Genomic DNA, 22002 nt, shown 5'->3' with positions numbered 1-22002 from the left:
CGTGGGTGCGTCCTGGGCTTTGAGGCACCAGGCTACGGCTCAGCAGGTGTGTCAGGCGGCTACCTGGTCGAGCCTGCACACTTTCACGAAACACTATCAGGTGCATACCTATGCTTCTGCGGATGCCAGCCTAGGTAGGCGAGTCCTTCAGGCGGCGGTTGCCCACCTGTAGGACGGAGCCGTTACGGCTCTATTATGAGGTATTATTTACCCACCCAGGGACTGCTTTTGGACGTCCCAATTGTCTGGGTCTCCCAATGGAGCGACAAAGAAGAAGGGAATTTTGTTTACTTACCGTAAATTCCTTTTCTTCTAGCTCCAATTGGGAGACCCAGCACCCGCCCCTGTTTTTTTGTGTACACATGTTGTTCATGTTGAATGGTTTCAGTTCTCCGATATTCCTTCGGATTGAATTTACTTTAAACCAGTTTATAATTTTTTCCTCCTTCTTGCTTTTGCACCAAAACTGAGGAGCCCGTGGGAGCACGGGGGGTGTATAGGCAGAAGGGGAGGGGCTTTACACTTTTAGTGTAATACTTTGTACGGCCTCCGGAGGCATAGCCTATACACCCAATTGTCTGGGTCTCCCAATTGGAGCTAGAAGAAAAGGAATTTACGGTAAGTAAACAAAATTCCCTTCTTTGCTTTCATTACTACTTTGCACACTCTTGGCATTCTCTTGATGAGGTTCAAGAGGTAGTCACTGGAAATGGTCTTCCAACAGTCTTGAAGGAGTTTCCAGAGATGCTTAGCACTTGTTGGCCCTTTTTGCCTTCACTCTGCCATCCAGCTCACCCCAAAGCATCTCGATTGGGTTCAGGTCTGGTGACTGTGGAGGCCAGGTCATTTGGTGTAGCTGCCGCTGCAAGATGCTGTGGTAGCCATGCTGGTTCTGTATGCCTTCAATTTTGAATAAATCCCCAACAGTGTCACCAGCAAAGCACCCCCACACCATCACACCTCCTCCTCCATGCTTCACGGTGGAACCAGTCATGTAGAGTCCATCCGTTCACCTTTTCTACAAAGACACAGTGGTTAGATCCAAAGATCTCAACTTTGGACTCATTAGACCAAAACACAGATTTCCACTGGTCTAATGTCCATTCCTTGTGTTCTTTAGCCCAAACCAGTCTCTTCTGCTTGTTGCTTGTCCTTAGCAGTGGTTTCCTAGCAGCTATTTTACCATGAAGGCCTGCTGCACAAAGTCTCCTCTTAACAGTTGTTCTAGAGATGTGTCTGCTGCTAGAACTCTGTTTGGCATTGACCTGGTCTCTAATCTAAGCTGCTGTTAACCTTCGATTTCTGAGTCTGGTGACTCGGATAAACTTATCCTCCGCAGCAGAGTTGACTCTTGGTCTTCCTTTCCTGGGGCGGTCCTCATGTGAGCCAGTTTCTTTGTAGCGTTTGATGGTTTTTGCCACTGCACTTGGGGACACTTTCAAAATTTTCCCAATTTTTCGGACTGACGGACCTTCATTTCTTAAAGTAATGATGGCCACTTGTTTTTCTTTACTTAGCTGCTTTTTTCTTGCCATAATAAAAATTCTAACAGTCTATTCAGCAGGACTATCAGCTGTGTAACCACCAGACTTCTGCACAACACAACTGATGGTCCCAACCCCATTTATAAGGCAAGAAATCCCACTTAATAAACCTGACAGGGCACACCTGTGAAGTGAAAACCATTTCCGGTGACTACCTCTTGAAGCTCATCAAGAGAATGCCAAGAGTGTGCAAAGCAGTAATCAAAGCAAAAGGTGGCTACTTTGAAGATCCTAGAATATAAGACAAATTTTCAGTTGCTTCACACGTTTTTGTTAAGTATTGCATTCCACATGTGTTAATTCATAGTTTTGATGTCTTCAATGTGAATCTACAATTTTCAGAGACATGAAAATAAAGAAAACTCTTTGAATGAGAAGGTGTGTCCAAACTTTTGGTCTGTGCTGTATATATATTCATCAGTGAAAATCAGTACCATATGGAGTCTGGTTTGGAAGTTTCGCCAGGCTGTAGTATTGTAGTATCACTCCTGCGTGCATGGGTATAACCTGGTGGGTAATTGTACTAACAGCCATTAAAACTTCTATATTTTCCGTGTTTCACAGGGAAAAGTGTTGAGTCCCTCATCAAGTCAGAAGTCTGCGAGAAAAGTCTCCGGAGATGGTAAGAGTCACCATACATGCAATGTCCAGAAAATGATTGCGTTTTTAAGTTCCCTGTTGGGACTTAAAAGTTTAAAAAAAAAAAAAAGAAGCAAAAATGCTAATTGGAACAACAATCAAAATGGTGAACGCCCATTAAAATAAAAAGTGAAGTACAAATTTACATTCAAATCAGTAGGAGGTGAATGTTCAGTACCCGGCTGCGGAGCCGCTCCGAAACTGAACATTTTTGGCTGCCACCGGCACTGAGAACAGCTGATCGGCGGGGGTGCCGGGTGCTGGACCCCGGCCAATCAGGCATTGATGATCTATCCTAAGGAGAGGCCATCAGTGTAAAAGGAGTGGACAACCCCTCTAATATCGTAAATCAGAATTTTTAATTGACAAATGACATAATAAAAAAGATGGATACAGGCTGAAAGCGCAAGAACGTTCTTGTCTTTTTTAGTCTCTAGAACAGCTGGTGACTCCGCGGATGATGGAAGTGAACCGGATGCATCTCAGGTATTTGTCGCTAATTGCCTTTCTCTTTATAAATCGGTTCCTCTCGTTGTACGTTGCGCTAAGCACTTCTTCTTAATTTTTTTTTTTCCTAATTAGAGTCTTCTTCAATCTAAACCTAAAAAACGAAAGCTGTCCTTAGGCAAAAAGGACAAGACCACTCCGGTAAATGAGAGTACCGAAAAGACAAGTGGAAAGAAGGCCAAAGTACAAACACAACCAGAAACAAAGCCATCTCCACCTGCTCCGAGCACCCCATCAGGTCAGCGCAGTTGGGTTTCAGGGAACCAACCCTGAATTGTGCCATTTAAAGGGAACCAACCAGCAGGATTTTTCCATCTACAGTACAGGCAGTGCCATACTGGCGCTAGGATGGTGAATCAAATCATGCCTTAACTTTAGAGATCGGATCTTTGATTGCCAAAAAAAAAACGTAATCAAAGGTCCAGAAATAAGTGCATTGTTTGAGTGGCGTGTGCATCGGGGTGGGACTTTGTGGGTCGGGTCTTCAGTAATGATTCCTCCTCTTTGCCGCAACTAATAACACTATGGCCGGCGCATGCCGCATGTAAAAGTACAATCTTTCAAAATATAAAATGTATTTACTGGAAAGGTTAAATGAAGAGAAAAAATCAAAATAAAAGGATTTCAATTTACTGGTTACCTCGCCTCCCCCCAAAAATTGGATTAAAAAGTAACCAAAATCCCAGGTACCTCAAAAAGTTGGCATTAAAAATCTATCTCTTCCTCCCTGACCGTGTGTGTCTCTCCCTCCCTGACCGTGTGTGTGTCTCTCCCTCCCTGACCGTGTGTGTGTGTCTCTCCCTCCCTGACCGTGTGTGTGTCTCTCTCCCTCACTGACCGCGTGTGTGTCTCTCTCCCTCCCTGACCGCGTGTGTGTCGCTCTCCCTCCCTGACCGCGTGTGTGTCGCTCTCCCTCCCTGACCGCGTGTGTGTCTCCCTCCCTGACCGCGTGTGTCTCTCTCCCTCCCTGACCGCGTGTGTCTCTCTCCCTCCCTGACCGCGTGTGTCTCTCTCCCTCCCTGACCGCGTGTGTGTCTCTCTCCCTCCCTGACCGCGTGTGTGTCTCTCTCCCTCCCTGACCGCGTGTGTGTCTCTCTCCCTCCCTGACCGCGTGTGTGTCTCTCTCCCTCCCTGACCGCGTGTGTGTCTCTCTCCCTCCCTGACCGCGTGTGTGTCTCTCTCCCTCCCTGACCGCGTGTGTGTCTCTCTCCCTCCCTGACCGCGTGTGTGTCTCTCTCCCTCCCTGACCGCGTGTGTGTCTCTCTCCCTCCCTGACCGTGTGTGTGTCTCTCTCCCTCCCTGACCCCGCGTGTGTCTCTCTCCCTCCCTGACCACGTGTCTCTCTCTCCCTCCCTGACCCCGCGTGTGTGTCTCTCTCCCTCCCTGACCGCGTGTGTCTCTCTCCCTCCCTGACCGCGTGTCTCTCTCCCTCCCTGACCGCGTGTGTCTCTCCCTCCCTGACCGCGTGTCTCTCTCTCCCTCCCTGACCGCGTGTCTCTCTCCCTCCCTGACCGCGTGTGTGTCTCTCTCCCTCCCTGACCGCGTGTGTGTCTCTCTCCCTCCCTGACCGCGTGTGTCTCTCTCCCTCCCTGACCGCGTGTGTCTCTCTCCCTCCCTGACCGCGTGTGTCTCTCTCCCTCCCTGACCGCGTGTGTCTCTCTCCCTCCCTGACCGCGTGTGTCTCTCTCCCTCCCTGACCGCGTGTGTCTGTCTCCCTCCCTGACCGCGTGTGTCTGTCTCCCTCCCTGACCGCGTGTGTGTCTGTCTCCCTCCCTGACCGCGTGTGTGTCTCTCTCCCTCCCTGACCGCGTGTGTGTCTCTCTCCCTCCCTGACCGCGTGTGTCTCTCTCTCCCTCCCTGACCGCGTGTGTCTCTCTCTCCCTCCCTGACCGCGTGTGTGTCTCTCTCCCTCCCTGACCGCGTGTGTCTCTCTCTCCCTCCCTGACCGCGTGTGTCTCTCTCTCCCTCCCTGACCGTGTGTGTGTCTCTCCCTCCCTGGCCGACTGTGTCTCTCTCCCTCCCTCACCGACTGTCTCTCTCTCCCTCCCTGACCGACTGTGTCTCTCTCTCTCTCTCCCTCCCTGACAGACTGTCTGTCTCTCTCTCTCTCTCTCTCTCTCTCTCTCTCTCCCCCTCCCTGACTGTGTGTGTCTCTCTCTCCCCCTCTCTGACTGTGTGTGTGTGTGTCTCTCTCTCTCCCCCTCCCTGACTGTGTCTGTCTCTCTCTCTCCCTGTTCCTTTTTGCTATTTTCTCGCTCATGTTCACTTGCTCTCGCTCTCAACTCCATTCCAAAAAAAATATTTTACACAAACTATTTTTTTTTTTTTTTTTACTTTGCATCTTTTTTATTTTTCTTATTTTCTTTAAAAGCTCTGTTAGACTCTGAAGAAGAGACGGTTTTGGCCCTTTTGGAAGGAAGGAGCCCCAAAAAGGCAAAATTGAAGAAAAGTTCCTCTACAAAGCGCGGGGTTGTAGCAGATACAGTAGTAACAGAAAACGATAGTAATGTCCTTGAGAAAAGTCTCCTCCAACCTGTCGCCACATTCCTTACGGAAGACGATGATTTTAATGTAAAATCCCCTGGGACACTTGACCAGTTATCTTCAAAGAAAAGCCGCAAAAAGCGCAAGATCGCCTCCGAGGACAGTATGACCGAAGAGAAAGATAAAAAGGCAAAGAAAGTTAGGGAGAAGGAGAAAGTGATGGCAGACAGCGAAGCAGAAATGGCCACCAGCCCTAAACCCTCCAAAAAGGAAAAATCTGACCTGGACAAGAAAGGTGAGGGACTTTTAAGTTGACCCAGGTGTCCCTTGTAGATGAGCAAATCATTGGGTTTCCTGGATTCCTTTAGCGGGGGCATCGTGCTCCTGATAAAGGATAGTTTGGACCAACATCGTGTCCAAACACTGCTTGCCCGCACTCTGGGTTCCCCCCTGCTGCTTGCCCAGGCTATGGGTTCCCCCCCAACTGCTTGCCCAGGCTATGGGTTCCCCCATGCTGCTTGGTTAGGCTATAGGTTCTCCCATGCTGCTTGCCCAGGCTATGGGTTCTCCCATGCTGCTTGCCCAGGCTATGGGTTCTCCCATGCTGCTTGCCCAGGCTATGGGTTCTCCCATGCTGCTTGCCCAGGCTATGGGTTCTCCCATGCTGCTTGCCCAGGCTATGGGTTCTCCCATGCTGCTTGCCCAGGCTATGGGTTCTCCCATGCTGCTTGCCCAGGCTATGGGTTCTCCCATGCTGCTTGCCCAGGCTATGGGTTCTCCCATGCTGCTTGCCCAGGCTATGGGTTCTCCCATGCTGCTTGCCCAGGCTATGGGTTCTCCCATGCTGCTTGCCCAGGCTATGGGTTCTCCCATGCTGCTTGCCCAGGCTATGGGTTCTCCCATGCTGCTTGCCCAGGCTATGGGTTCTCCCATGCTGCTTGCCCAGGCTATGGGTTCTCCCATGCTGCTTGGCCAGGCTATGGGTTCCCCCATGCTGCGTGCCCAGACTCTGGGTTCTCCCATGCTGCTTGCTCAGGTTATGGTTTCTCCCATGCTGCATGTCCAGACTCTGGGTTCTCCCATGCTGCATGTCCAGACTCTGGGTTCTCCCATGCTGCTTGCCCAGGCTATGGGTTCTCCCATGCTGCTTGCCCAGGCTATGGGTTCTCCCATGCTGCTTGCCCAGGCTATGGGTTCTCCCATGCTGCTTGCCCAGGCTATGGGTTCTCCCATGCTGCTTGCCCAGGCTATGGGTTCTCCCATGCTGCTTGCCCAGGCTATGGGTTCTCCCATGCTGCTTGCCCAGGCTATGGGTTCTCCCATGCTGCTTGGCCAGGCTATGGGTTCCCCCATGCTGCGTGCCCAGACTCTGGGTTCTCCCATGCTGCTTGCTTAGGTTATGGTTTCTCCCATGCTGCATGTCCAGACTCTGGGTTCTCCCATGCTGCATGTCCAGACTCTGGGTTCTCCCATGCTGCTTGCCCAGGCTATGGGTTCTCCCATGCTGCTTGCCCAGGCTATGGGTTCTCCCATGCTGCTTGCCCAGGCTATGGGTTCTCCCATGCTGCTTGCCCAGGCTATGGGTTCTCCCATGCTGCTTGGCCAGGCTATGGGTTCCCCCATGCTGCGTGCCCAGACTCTGGGTTCTCCCATGCTGCTTGCTCAGGTTATGGTTTCTCCCATGCTGTGTGTCCAGACACTGGGTTCTCCCATGCTGCTTGCTCAGTCTATGGGTTCCCCCATGCTGTTTGCCCAGGCTATGGGTTCCCCCATGCTGTTTGCCCAGGCTATGGGTTCCCCCATGCTGTTTGCCCAGGCTATGTTCCCCCCCATGCTGCTTGCCCAGGCTATGGGTTCCCGCATGCTGCTTGCCCAGGCTATGGGTTCCCCCATGCTGCTTGGCCAGGCTATGGGTTCTCCCATGCTGCGTGTCCAGACTCTGGGTTCTCCCATGCTGCTTGCTCAGGTTATAGGTTCTCCCATGCTGCTTGCTCAGGTTATGGGTTCTCCCATGCTGCTTGCCCAGGCTATGGGTTCCCCCATGCTGTTTGCCCAGGCTATGGGTTCCCCCATGCTGCTTGCCCAGGCTATGGGTTCCCCCATGCTGCTTGCCCAGGCTATGGGTTCCCCCATGCTGCTTGCCCAGGCTATGGGTTCCCGCATGCTGCTTGCCCAGGCTATGGGTTCCCCCATTCTGCGTGCCCAGGCTATAGGTTCCCCCATGCTGCGTGCCCAGGCTATGTTCCCCCCCATGCTGCGTGCCCAGGCTATGTCCCCCCCCCCATGCTGCGTGGCCAGGCTATGGGCTCCCCCATGCTGCGTGGCCAGGCTATGGGCTCCCCCATGCTGCGTGGCCAGGCTATGGGCTCCCCCATGCTGCGTGGCCAGGCTATGGGCTCCCCCATGCTGCGTGGCCAGGCTATGGGCTCCCCCATGCTGCGTGGCCAGGCTATGGGCTCCCCCATGCTGCGTGGCCAGGCTATGGGCTCCCCCATGCTGCGTGGCCAGGCTATGGGCTCCCCCATGCTGCGTGGCCAGGCTATGGGCTCCCCCATGCTGCGTGGCCAGGCTATGGGCTCCTCCCCCATGCTGCGTGGCCAGGCTATGGGCTCCCCCATGCTGCGTGGCCAGGCTATGGGCTCCCCCATGCTGCGTGGCCAGGCTATGGGCTCCCCCATGCTGCGTGGCCAGGCTATGGGCTCCCCCATGCTGCTTGCCCGTCATTGCAGTAAGCAGGATCCAGCGATCTGATCAGCTTCAGAGCAGGTCTTGCAGTCACTTGCTCCTTGCCTAGGAGACCAGCCACCGCTGTTAGACTGCAGAGGTGGTTGATAACCTATGCAATTAGCATGAATTTAGAAAATCCGGAACACCAAGCTTTTTAAGAACGGAGAGGATTTTTAATAAGCAGTGAATTGCATAGTTACTTGTTTGGGGTTTTTTTGGGAGTTTTTTTTACAAGCATGTTGCAATTTTACCCATTTAAGAAAAAGATAGCAACCCTTTACATATCACCAGTGGTGGCAATGGGGGAATATTAAGCACAACGTAGCTCCCATTGAGATCATTTATTTGACATTTATTTTTTTCCGCCTGTAGAAAACCATAAAACAAAAAAAGAAAGCAAGAAGCTGATGCAAAGTCAAATGGCTTCATTTGGAGAGTCCACGGATTCTGGAGTTGGCCTTCAACCAAAACCCAAGAAAAAGGCAAGTATCTGCATGCTCAAGCCGCCTCTTCAGCAGTGCCTATATGCGTACGTGACCACGGCCCGCCCGAGCCTTGTGCGATTCTCGGGCACACTTGTTGGTTTGGGTTCATATATTACATTTTATGACCAGCTCTCGTCATAGGCTATTCCACCCCTTCCCATCTGCTCCACTTATATTCGCTCTCAATAGTCAAAATACAAAATAGGGTGCTGCCCGAGGCTTATGCCACTAACAGGACTAGTCCTGGCATGTCTTTTTAGTAGTAAATAAATATTCCTTATGAAAGGAATATAATAAAATGCAAAGACATCTTAAAACTGGGTTGTGGTATTCCTCTGTTATCCCTCCTGGAAATGTCTATAAAACAATATTGTTTTTTTGTTTTATATACAAAAGGTAAAAGACTAAGAATGACTGACGTCATCATAGAAACTAAGGTAAGTTTTTAATATCGATCTTGTGCTGACGATTTACAGATAAAGAGCAATATTCTGCTACTGTTTGGATTTTAGATGAAAAAAAGCCCATTCAGTATGAATCAGAGCCAAAAATAATGGTGATCTTATAAGGCTGCCTTATCTCCTGCCCTGTCACATACGACGTGCAATAATTCCATATGTAGAGGAGTGGTAGATCCTACTTATAGGATACAATGGGCTTACTAATGGCTTCTGATGTGAACCCAAGCTTTGAATTAATTGCCACACAAATTTGAACCTTTAAAGGGAATCTTGTCAGTACCTTCTAAAGCTGTCAGTATGGACATGCAGGTCATAGAAAGCTGAATAAAATAATGCCCTGATGTCTTATTCCAGATCCCCGACTATGATGGCAACCCATCGGTGCCCCATGATCACATCACGGGGGACAGCGATGGGTTCAGACGCAGCCCCATGCCGGGGCTCTGTTGGTGCCACTGTCCATTTGACGCACAGGCATTTCGGTACCTTCTAAAGCTGTCAGTATGGACATGCAGGTCATAGAAAGCTGAATAAAATAATGCCTTGATGTCTTATTCCAGATCCCCGACTGTGATGGCAACTCATAGGTTCCCCACGATCACATCACGGGGGACAGCGATGGGTGCAGACGCAGCCCCATGCTGTTGCTGTGTTGGTGCCACTGTCCATTTGACGCACAGCCATTACCTGGCGGGTATGGGGCGAGCTCACCCGCTACCCACTGGTTCCGTACATGTAGGGTTCATGTCGGTAAGGGGTTAAGAAATGCATGGCTTTCTCTGGAATAAGACATCGGACCACGGATAACAAGGTGTCATTTGAGTCAGCCTCCTATGACCTGCATGTCCATACAGACAGCAGGAGGGTGCATCCTACTGACAGATTCCTTTTTAAGAACAGTTAAATGTAAATTTGAAGTGTGTTGCATGGTCAATCTGCCACTTATCCTGCTAGTGCTCAGAGATCTTCCGGTGTTGGCATATGACAAGTTCAATGGTAGTGGAGGGGGCTGGCTGACTTGTTTCAATAGCTAAGCCATCCCCCTTGGGCCAGGGTTAAGGGTTCTCCTCATGTTTAGAAACTATTCAACCTTTAAAAGTTGTCCTCTATCCATAGGCATAACAGTGGGGTCTGACCCTGGACCCCCGGTGACTGGCTTTACCCTCCACCACTTCATTCCTCCTCCATCGGACTGCTGGAGGAAGCAAAGTACAGAACTTGGCTTATTTTGTAATATAGCAGTGCTGTGCATGTCCAGGCAGCCACGTCACCCTACTCAGAGACCAGCTATCAGAATAGGTAGGGGTTCCGGTAATTCTATGAATGGATAACTAGTGATGAGTGAGCACTACCATGCTTGGGTGCTCGGTACTCAAAGCGAGCAGATCTTCCGGAAAAATGCTGGAGTTCCCCTTTATCTTCCATTATACTCAGGTGCTCGAGTGATAGCCATCCGAGCATGCTCTTATCTAGTGACAGTCGAATCCGCAGATATCCGGGATTGGCGGGTCCAACCAAATTTTAAAAAAAAGCCAGACCAGAATTAATCCCAGATATCTGTCTGGACGCCGATTCCCATATAAGTGTATGGGGACCCGAAATATGCGCTTTAAAATGGAGGTAGAAAGGGCTATAGTGGGATTAGAGCAGGAGTGTTATACTTACTAGTGTCCCGCGCGGCTGTAACTCTACTTCCTGGGCCACTCATTATCCTCATACATATTCACTGCTTCCCCCGCCCACCTGCAGTCTGGCGTCTGTGATTGGTTGCATTCAGATGGCGCCCCCACCCTGAGTGACTTCGTGTCTGACTGCATAGAATCACAGATGCTGTTTGTCCGTCTACAGTGGTGTAAAAATAAGTAAATAAAATCGCCATAGGGTCCCCCCATATTATAATACCAGCATAGATAAAGCATTCGGCTACAGGCTGCAGCCCCCAACCGTGCGCTTATCTTGGCTGTGTATCAAAATAAGAGAAACCGTATGTGGATTTTTTTTTTTTTTAAATAAATAATTTAAAGTGTTGTTAGCCAAGGGGGAGTGGTCCTCATCAAAAAGAGCTGTAGATCCATGCCCACCTAGCTAAAAAGACCATGTATATACAGGTAAGATGTGACCATATCTCAGGAATGGAGAAGAAAAGAACAAGTACGCCAGATTAAGGAGAACCGCGCCGTATAGACCAGTTTAAAAAAACTAATAATCCATATTTATGGGAAATGACGAGTCTCATTTAAAGGGCTTGGGGATACCCCATCCCTATCACTATTATCCAGCCCCGTTGCGTACACATGTCTGTGTTGATGTCCTAGCCGTAATATCCAGTTCTGTTTTCTTTCAGAGCCTCGTTGGATGGAATCCTTTAGAAGTCGTTTTGTTTTTATGTATATTTTTGTCTACACCATTATGTCAGACCAGCCCGAAGAGAACTGTATTACAATTTTTAGACCTTTTATTTAAGGTACTGTGCGCTGCCCGGTTTCTACAGACATGGACTAGTAAAGCCTGTACAGATCCGGTCCGATCATGGACAGGGAACTTCTTATATCTGTGATTTTTCACCACTTTTTTGATGCTTGTACATTTATAAAAACGGATTACAATGAAGACTGGATGTCACTCGCTTTTGTCTGACCTCATTTATATATTTTTTTTTTTTTCTTATCCCTGTAAGATATTTTTATACTTTTTAGGAAGCTTTATTTTGGTGAAGTAAATTTCATTTACGCTCTTTGTACTGTGATTGTGCGATGGTAAGCGTGGTGTTAGCGGTTGCTCTGTAAATTTCCACTGAAAGTGAAAAACCGAAATGGTATGATATTGCGGGTTTGTGGCATGTGAACAGTGGATTTTTTTTGTTTACCAGAAAATTTGTCATCTAGCACCTGAAAATGATACATGATACATTTCTGCCTGCCTTTAGTCACAATAAGGGGCGCTTACAGCATGAACTAGGTAAGTATGCAGTGCCCTCTAGTGGAGGCCAAAGGCTGTCTGAATTAAGTAATTTACAGGGAACCTGAATATCTGCAAATATAGGGATAATCTGGAGGTGAATAGCAACAAAAATTATGTAGCAGCAGCTACAGGGAGAAAATTAATGTGCCTCATCTCTGTGGCCGCTGGCTTCTACTCATGTTAGACTAGTTTACTAGACATGCGGCTATAAGTATCTGGAATTGAATAGCAACTATAATTATGTAGCAGCAGCTACAGGGAGAAAATTAACTTGCATCCTCCCTGTGGCTGCTGGCTTCTAGTCGTTTAGGCTAGTTTATTAGACATGCAGCTACAGGGATCTGCAGACGAATAGCAACAAAGGTTATGTTGCAGCAGCTACAGGGAGAAAATTAACTTGCATTCTCTCTGTGGTGACTGGCTTCTAGTCATATTAGATTAGTTTACTAGAGCAGCGGCCACAGGGATCTGCAGGCGAATAGCAACAATAATTATGTAGCAGCAGCTACAGGGAGAAAATAAACTTGCATTCTCTCTGTGAACACTGGCTTGTAATCATTGAAGCTAGTTTATTAAAGCAGCGGCTACAAGGATCTGCCTGTGAATAGCAACAAAAATGATGTAGCAGCGGCTACAGGGAGAAATTCACCTTAGATTATGAACCCCAATGGGTACAGTGTTTCTGATGTATGTAAAGCGCTATGGAATTAATAGCACTATATAAATAAATATTTCTTTGTCGCTCCATTGGGAGACCCAGACAATTGGGTGTATAGGCTATGCCTCCGGAGGCCGCACAAAGTATTACACTAAAAGTGTAAAGCCCCTCCCCTTCTGCCTATACACCCCCCGTGCTCCCACGGGCTCCTCAGTTTTTTGCTTTGTGCGAAGGAGGCAGACATGCACGCATAGCTCCACAGATTAGTCAGCAGCAGCTGCTGACTATGTCGGATGGAAGAAAAGTGGGCCCATATAGGGCCCCCAGCATGCTCCCTTCTCACCCCACTCTTGTCGGCGGTGTTGTTAAGGTTGAGGTATCCATTGCGGGTACGGAGGCTGGAGCCCACATGCTGTTTTCCTTCCCCATCCCCCTTGGGGCTCTGGGTGAAGTGGGATCCTATCGGTCTCCAGGCACTGAGGCCGTGCTCCATCCACAGCTCCTGAGGACTCTGCTGGATAGGAGCCGAGTATCGTTCAGGGACATGGCCCTGCTACTTGGAGGTACTCTGTGTCCCCGTGGGGACCGCGCACAGCAACACTCCAGCATTGCTGGGTGTGCTAGTGCACCGGGGACCGCGGCGCTGACCGTGTTAAATGTGCCATTACACACTGCAGCGTCGCTGAGTGTGTTTGTGTATGGGGACTACCGCGCTGACCGCCGCTGCCATTGTTAACACTGCGGCGCGGCTGGGACTTGTAGTGCGCCGGGGACTTCCGCGCCGGCCGCGCTTATACGGCGGCCGCGCTTATTACTCGAGTCCCCGGCTTTTGCGGCCTAGTCTCTTTTCCTCCCGCCCCCAGCCCTGCCAGTCAGGGGAAGGGCGGGACGCTGCACAGGACGAGCAGCACTGAGGGCTGGAGCATGCTTTGCATACTCCACCCCTCTCACTGTGCACAGTGGGGCACCAGTTCCCGCACTTTCTGGGTCACGCCCACGGCTCCCTCCTCTCCCCAGGACGCCGGCAGCCATTCCTGTCAGCTCCTTGAACGCTGCAGAGGGGGACAAATTCTGGAAGACCCAGGCAGGGACTCTAGTGGCCTCACAACCGCTTTAAGCGGGTGGTAAGCAGCACCTGTGGTGCTAGCCTCATTTGTGCAGAAGTGTAATTTTGAGTTATATGTTTATAGGATATACTTTACACTGTATGGTGCACAGTTGATTCTGGCTATATACCCTATTGTGTTGCTCAGGGAAGACAACAGCATGGCGCCCACAAAAGGCAGGAGTGCCAAACCACAGGCTTACTATGCTGCCTGCGCCACATGTACGACCCCGCTACCGGCAGGATCCACTGACCCTCATTGTGTGCACTGCTCGGCCCCTCTGGCACTTACTCAGCCGGAGCCTCTGCTAAGGGGGGCCCAGGGGGAACCACCTGCTGACACTGTCCAGGTGACGGGGACGGAGTTTGCAGTCTTCACGGATAAACTCTGAGACTATGGCTAAGATACTAGAAGCCTTGCAGTCCAGACCGGTATCTCAGCACAGGGGCACTGTTGAATCATTGCTCCCTGGCCCCCCTCAGTTGGACCAGCAAGGTCCCCCCGGGGTGTCTCATAGATCCCAGGGTGAGGTCTCTGACACAGACCCCGGCCCCAGACCGACTAAGCGAGCTCGCTGGGAAATTCCCTCGACATCTTCATATTGTTCAGGGTCTCAGCGGGGGGAATCTCTGGATGATGAAGCGGAGACAGCTGATCAGGATTCTGATCCTGAGGCCGCTCTCAATCTTGATACTCCTGATGGTGACGCCATAGTGAATGATCTTATTGCGTCCATCAATCAAATGTTGGATATTTCTCCCTCAGCTCCTCCAGTGGAGGAGTCAGCTTCTCAGCAGGAGAAATTCCGTTTCAGGTTTCCCAAGCGTACACAGAGTATGTGTCTGGACCACTCTGATTTCAGAGAGGCAGTCCAGAATCACCGTGCTTGTCCAGATAAGCGTTTTTTCTAAGCGCCTTAAGGGTACACGTTATCCCTTTCCCCCTGACGTGGTCAAAGGTTGGACTCAGTGTCCCAAGGTGGATCCTCCAATCTCCAGACTGGCGGCTAGATCCATACGTGCAGTGGAAGACGGGGCTTCGCTCAAAGATGCCACTGACAGGCAGATGGAGCTCTGGTTGAAATCCATCTATGAAGCTATCGGCGCTTCTTTTGCCCCAGCATTCGCAGCCGTATGGGCGCTACAAGCTATCTCAGCAGGTCAAGCGCAAATCGACGCAGCCACACGCACGTCCGCGCCGCAGGTGGCGTCCATAACCTCTCAGACGTCGGCAATGGCGTCTTACGCTATTAATGCTGTCCTGGACTCTGCGAGCCGTACGGCGGTTGCATCCGCCAATTCAGTGGTACTCCGCAGGGCCTTGTGGCTACGGGAATGGAAGGCAGATTCTGCTTCCAAAAAGCGCTTAACCAGTTTGCCAATTTCTGGCGACCGATTGTTTGGCGAGCGTTTGGATGAAATCATCAAACAATCCAAGGGAAAGGATACATCCTTACCCCAGCCCAAACCGAACATACCCCAACAGAGGAGGGGGCAGTCGAAGTTTCGGTCCTTTCGGGGCGCGGGCAGGTCCCAATTCTCCTCGTCCAAAAGGCCTCAGAAAGATCAAGGGAACTCCGATTCATGGCGGTCTAAGTCACGTCCTAAAAAGACCACCGGAGGTGCCGCTACCAAAGCGGCTCCCTCATGACTTTCGGCCTCCTCAATCCGCATCCTCGGTCGGTGGCAGGCTCTCCCGCTTTTGCGACACCTGGCTGCCACGGGTAAAAGACCGTTAGGTGAGAGACATTCTGTCTCACGGTTACAAGATAGAGTTCACCTCTCGTCCCCCGACTCGATTCTTCAGGTCATCCCCGCCTCCCGAGCGAGCCGAGGCTCTTCTGCAGGCGCTGGGCACTCTGAAGGCAGAAGGAGTGGTGGTCCCTGTGTCAAGGGAGGAATTTGCATTGAAGACTGCTAATGGAGTCTTCGTTTAGGATCCAGAGACGGTGCCCCATTAATGCTGTATACCAGTGCCGATATATATCAATGTATATAAGACAAAGAACACACAGACAACATTGCTCTCTCCTTGAGTCAGCAATACCCACTGAGCTCATTATTATATTGAAAGAAACTTAATTATTACAGAAGGCACCTTCGGCCTTGAAAATGATACACAGAGTTTATGGGAGTGTCTCTCCCCTATTTCTCCCAACAGATGTTCATTAAAACATTCTTTCTATGTGAACATTACTGATAAGACTTTGTAGCTTCACATCCTGGCTTCATCATCTTTAGTTAACTCCTTCATGATTATACAACTTTGAATTATACTATATATCTGTGCAATTGCTACATAGACAGACAGATAATTTTGCATCTACATCTAGATTTTGATTTCGTTATATACACAGATATTCTTATTACGTTTAAACAAACATACTACAGCTCAGGTGACCTCCACAGTCCCCCCTTTAATAAAATATCTGTGAATATTATTAACCTTAAATTTAAAAATGTTCCCCATTTAGATATATTTTATTATTTGAAACTTATTTGTGACCTATTGCCCTTGGGACTTTAATTATATCTATATCTATATATGTGGGCTTTCTATGGGATTGTTGTTTACTTTAACACTACAGGCTTTTTTTAGCTCCCCCCTTTAAGTACTTATTTTTATTTATTAAATATAACTCTATGATTTATAGGGGCTATTAGAATTGGCGTTATTACTCTTATTAGGGCACATTATCCTGATTAGGAAAAATTGAATCTAATCCTTATTTAAAAATTAGCACATAATTAAAAAAACAAAAGGACATTTGGAAATTGTCCATGGTTCTTCTTTCCGGATATGAAACAAAAAGGAGGATGCTTAGTCAGTGCTAGTCCACTTAGGGCCACTTTGTGAACCTGGATAATCTGCTCTTGATAAAAAAACAACAAAACATGATGAGGCTTCATGTGAACAGTTTGTGGTGCAGACTTGGAAAAACCTTCTGGGATAATGGGTAGAATAGCGGCCGCTTTCTGCTTCGGTTGTGTCGCGTCCATTGGTTTTTGAGATGTGACGTCAACTCGCGTGTCACTGCCAGTGCTCAGCAGACTAGGCCGGGGAGACATCAGCCTGATGGGATAGGCTCTTCTAAAACTTTTCCTGAGATGAGAGAATCCATATCTAGCATTTTGTATTAAGGAAAATCACTGAAATTAGTAGGAAACAAAAACATTTGTAAATGGTTAGATTACATTAACCAAACCACATTTTTTGGGTCTATGAAATGGCTGAATTAAGTATTTTCGACTACTCAATTCGTACCCTCAACAGTCCCCCCTTGACTTACTTCTGCCATTTCCAAATACTAAGGGTACTGTGTTCCCTTAGGAAAAGAGGAAGAAAGATCTGTTGGGAAATCCTGCCTGACTGAACGTTGAGGCATGGGTGGAGAGGGGTATGGGATTTCTTCACCGGTTTGAGACCAAGGACCCCTAGGCGAGTCCTCACCCTTTGTAGTTGGACTTTCCCATGTCTCAAGGTTCTCTAAGTCCTCTCTTCTAACTGTTTCGGCAATGATGGTTTGGGACTGTACAGGTTTTTTGTAAAGGATAAATATGAGCAGGACGCTTAGTGCAGCTCCGGTGGATCGACCCTTCTGCAATGCTGTCCTGCCGTTGAGCTTTATCGAATTTTCTGTATCCTTTTAGGATTAATCAGTCTCCTGACCGAAAACCATATACTACTAACTCTGATTTAGGATCTGGAATTAGAAAATACACTTGTTTATTTCTCTAATTAGTCAATCATATAAAAATTATACGTGGTTTGCGCTAGACCAAAGAACAACATTTTACATTGGAACCTGTTTATTACTAAAGAGAAACACAACACACACTAAAGAGAAATACAACACGCATTGATTTACAACTTATCAGTTTGTTTGTTTGTTTACATACCACTTGCATTATGTGGATTTTCAGCAATGACGTCGTTTTCTGCACTGGAAAGCCTCTGACCAGACCTGGAAAGAAATCTACACAACACGCACACACTTGCATACAACGTGCTCATGATAAACATCTATAATTAGTTTGCAGTCTCTAAGAATGGGTAGAGCAGGTGCAGGGTGTTTCTACGGACTCTTTACAGTTTTCTTCATTGTTTCAAAATCGTGTTTTACAAGACCGGGTGAGTTTATCTACCTGGGTACTGAACCCTGGCGTCACCAAAGCGCACACTGATATCTAACTTTCACAGATGTTAGTCCATGTTACTTGGGCCATCATTAAGAAGAGATCTCATGGCAGAGAAAGCTTACCGCCCTTCATCCACAGACCTTCCTCAGTCAGCCGGCTCCCTGCGTCGCGCACTTCCACTCCTTATTGGTTCACTTGATCCTGTAGGGATTTAAGAACACAAGGAGTGACAGAAGTCACTGACGTGACCGGTGTCACCGAGGCATGGTCTTTATGCATGGTAAAGGACTCCTCAACTCTAGGCCCGTTTACTGCTTCTTGGTCCGCTGCACCTGTGCGGGGATCTCCATCCGATTCCATCAGCTCAGATCTAGACTTTCTTTTCGTCATACCTAGCTTATTTGACAACAGGAAAGATCTACATCCTACATACATTTTGACTATCTTACCTACCTCTGCTCCACCCATCTAGAGAGGCACTTACATCACTTCCTTTCGTACCGATAGGAGGGGAGGAAGTGGCCTAAATTTAGACTACCTCATGTTGTGCAAATTGTAGCATATCCAGTGCAGAATCAACCATCATCTTGTTCCATCTATAAAAACAAAAACTAAAAGAAATATAGATTAGATCATTCCTATAACAGACATATATTCCTACATTCATAATAATCCAATAAACATGACATAACTGTTGCAAAAGAAAGGCCAGCTTTAAAGCCTGCTTTAAAGCCTATCCAATATGTCTACTGCTGGAAAAATGCAATAGATATCTACTTCCTCCCTTTTTATATACTACTTTGGCAAAATATATAGATCTATAACAGTAAACAATAAGATTAACCAACAAATAAATATAACTTATACTCTACTGGAAAATTTTGAAACCTTACAACAGGGTTCATAGATATTCTATATCTACAAAAAAAAGGAAAATAATCAATATTGGCAGTTTGTATGCAAAAATAATAGAAAACAAAAACGTAACCATAAAAACAAAAAAACCTAATTTGTATATTTTAAAAATATACTTTTCCCTGCAAAATTAATTAAATTATTTAAATAGCAGCAGAATACTATTGATAATCTCCTATGAAATTTTGAACTCTAAGGATTAAACAAAATCCACTCCACCAGCCGGAAAAAGCACTGGTTAGTACATAAGACAGAAACAGCTTTGTAAATCTGCTGAAGCTACCTTTTTCCTTTTTTTTTTTTTTTTTACTTTTCTCTACTTCCTTATTTTTTTTTTTTTTTTTCTGCTCTCTACAACTTGTGACTAGCAGCAGCTTACTGAAAACACTCCCACACATCCCTGCGCTGCCTTATGCCCCCCTGTCTCCTTCAGGATGCGCGATGTTAGAACAGCTGGTGGGAAAAACAGATACAAGAAAAAAAACATGGGCAGAACTTTCACTATAGAAATATATAAAATATATTTCTGTACCGTGTCAGCCAGCAGAAACAAAGGTACTACAGAAACATATATTATAGAAACCTTAAGATTGATGGAGTGGAATGGAGAACATCATTAAAGCGGGTAGCTTGGGACTGGAAATCACTGCAACAAAAGCAAGCAGTCCGGGGCTCCCCCCTGTGTCATTAGGGAAGGTTGGGGCAGACTCCTGGGTGCAGCCGGACTGTGGGCAGTATCTTGGAAAATCTCCTAAAACTGATTTAAAGGGATACTATGATACTCTGGGAAAAGGCACACCTGGCTTCAGGTAGATCATTACTGAATCTACAGGGAACACCTTTATTGTAAATTTATGTGTTGCAAGTTTTGGTTACGGTTTTGAGGGTACCTGGCCAAACACTGAGATTTGGAGGTGTGACATTTTCTTTGATAGTGACCAAACTGACCACAACACCAACAATTCTGTTGCTGGCTCTGCTGGTTTTGTTGATTGGGAGCTACGTATATAGGGTTTGGGCCCTGTCGGGGCATGGGCTGTGGTGCGGGCTGCACCGGCGCCGTTGTATACACAAATTGATCTAGAGCCCATCTTTTTAAAGCGGCACAATACTGTTGTCCACTTTAAAAAATAGTGTCATCAGTGCCTGGGTGCATTGAGAGATGGGGCTCCATTAAGGGCCAAAAACTGTCTCCTGCTTTTACTTTGGTGAGATTATCTAGGTCTTTCCGCACAGCTGAGTATAACTGATGGACCTGTAGCATCTTCCTATAAAATCGCATAGGGTTAATGCTGGGATCTGGCAGGCAGGGGATTAATGCCGCTGACTGGATGGGGTTGAAAGGGACATATTTAAATGAGGCCTGTTCCTTGTCAGGTTTGGGGTAAGGCTCACTATGTGTCCTAAGGGAAAAAGGGGGATCCAAGGGGAGAGAATTGATAATTGGGGAGTGTGACGGCAGACTGGCCGGTGAGGGGAGAGACGGCATTGCAGGTATGGGAGGGAAAAAAGGTATGGGTGTGGAAAGGGTTAAGGGATGCTGTCTAGTGACTGCAGCATCTGTGAATATCTCCGGAACAGGGGAATAGAATGGGGATCAGGTTGTGGGGCAGCAACAAAACAACCTATCGGAGGACCCTCAGATCTGTCCTCAGACTCGGGTAACATATAGTAAAACACAACATCTCCTCGCTCATCTTCATCTTCAACCTCAATATATCTTTCTGATAGCAATGCCTGCGATATTCTGCCAAACAATTCTGCATCATTCAACAATCTCCTGTCTTTTAACTTGCCCTTTTTTGCTTTCAATGCTGTTGCCCATAGTGACGGTTGTAACCGACCTCCTTTTGGTAATTCTAACATTTTAAAAATCTCCAAGGCATGGCGTACAGCTTTCTTCCCTTCTCTCTCTGCAACCAGCTCTAACACATTCTGTGAACCTTCAGGCCTCTCAGCTTTCTGTCTCCTCTGTCTGAACATTTTTGCTATCTTGGTGGTGTCTGGATTACACTAATATAACTATGCAGTGAACGTTAGAGTCCGGCCGGCACCTAAGGCTACACCTCCATACTAGCTGGCAACTCCTCAGCTATATAGTAATAAGGGTATCCCGTGATATGGAGGAGGGGTACAAAATGTATTCCCTCCGGACTTGATCAGCTGCACCAAAATTAATGTCCTAATCCCTATCTTCAGCCACGGGAACCCCCTAATAAGGGTATCTCGTGATATGGAGGAGGGGTACAAAAGGTATTCCCTCCGGACTTGGTCAACTGTATCAAAATTAATATCCTAATCCCTATCTTCAGCCACGGGAACCCCCCCGCGTCTTTAATTACAGACCGGGTCAGTCTAACTAGCTATATCCAGCCATCACCGTCTTTCCTGCCCTAACAACCGTCCTCTGGATCCCATGTGACACTCGATCCACACCTCAGGGCTGGGATCATGCTCTGAGCTCCAGCGGGCACTACCCCTGAGTCACAATCAGGTACCTTTTAACACCGATAAGGACACACAGCCCGTCACTCCCTCCTCTCCAAGAACAACCACAACGGCAGTGAATACAAAATATGTAACACTTACCGAGGGTTGTAGGTGATCAGCCTGGTTGGAGCGGAGGGAGGTCTCAGTCCGTGACATCCAAACGATCGGTATTTGCAGGTCGGTATTGCGTCCTTGAAGGAGCTCCACGTTGGGTGCGCCAAACTGTCAAGGGAGGAATTTGCATTGAAGACTGCTAATGGAGTCTTCGTTTAGGATCCAGAGACGGTGCCCCATTAATGCTGTATACCAGTGCCGATATATATCAATGTATATAAGACAAAGAACACACAGACAACATTGCTCTCTCCTTGAGTCAGCAATACCCACTGAGCTCATTATTATATTGAAAGAAACTTAATTATTACAGAAGGCACCTTCGGCCTTGAAAATGATACACAGAGTTTATGGGAGTGTCTCTCCCCTATTTCTCCCAACAGATGTTCATTAAAACATTCTTTCTATGTGAACATTACTGATAAGACTTTGTAGCTTCACATCCTGGCTTCATCATCTTTAGTTAACTCCTTCATGATTATACAACTTTGAATTATACTATAGATCTGTGCAATTGCTACATAGACAGACAGATAATTTTGCATCTACATCTAGATTTTGATTTAGTTATATACACAGATATTCTTATTACGTTTAAACAAACATACTACAGCTCAGGTGACCTCCACACCTGTTCCTCTTCAGCAACAGGGTCACGGTTTTTACCCCAACCTGTTTGTGGTTCCAAAGAAGGACGGGTCTTTCCGTCCTGTCCTGGACCTGAAACTGCTCAACAAACACGTAAAGACCAGGCGGTTCCGGATGGAATCCC

General features: G+C 47.7%; 1 protein-coding gene across 8 annotated transcripts in view; it reads left to right on the top strand.

Annotated features, from left to right (window-relative positions):
* The window catches only part of TCOF1 (treacle ribosome biogenesis factor 1), a 311423-nt gene extending 298887 nt beyond the window's left edge, over positions 1-12536 (top strand). For all 8 annotated transcript variants that reach the window (XM_075344358.1, XM_075344353.1, XM_075344354.1 and 5 more), the window contains 7 exons: positions 2109-2166; positions 2614-2669; positions 2766-2928; positions 5062-5469; positions 8274-8383; positions 8783-8823; positions 11192-12536. In XM_075344358.1, the coding sequence (XP_075200473.1) occupies positions 2109-2166; positions 2614-2669; positions 2766-2928; positions 5062-5469; positions 8274-8383; positions 8783-8794 (807 nt within the window). In that variant the 3' untranslated portion in view covers positions 8795-8823; positions 11192-12536. The remainder of the gene's footprint in view (positions 1-2108; positions 2167-2613; positions 2670-2765; positions 2929-5061; positions 5470-8273; positions 8384-8782; positions 8824-11191) is intronic.
* The last annotated feature ends 9466 nt before the right edge of the window (positions 12537-22002 follow it).

This window comes from Anomaloglossus baeobatrachus, chromosome 4 (genome assembly GCF_048569485.1).
Source record: "Anomaloglossus baeobatrachus isolate aAnoBae1 chromosome 4, aAnoBae1.hap1, whole genome shotgun sequence".
NCBI lineage: Eukaryota > Metazoa > Chordata > Amphibia > Anura > Aromobatidae > Anomaloglossus > Anomaloglossus baeobatrachus.
The sequence above is the reverse complement of the archived record's forward strand: the minus strand, read 5'-3'. Positions and strand labels throughout refer to the sequence as shown.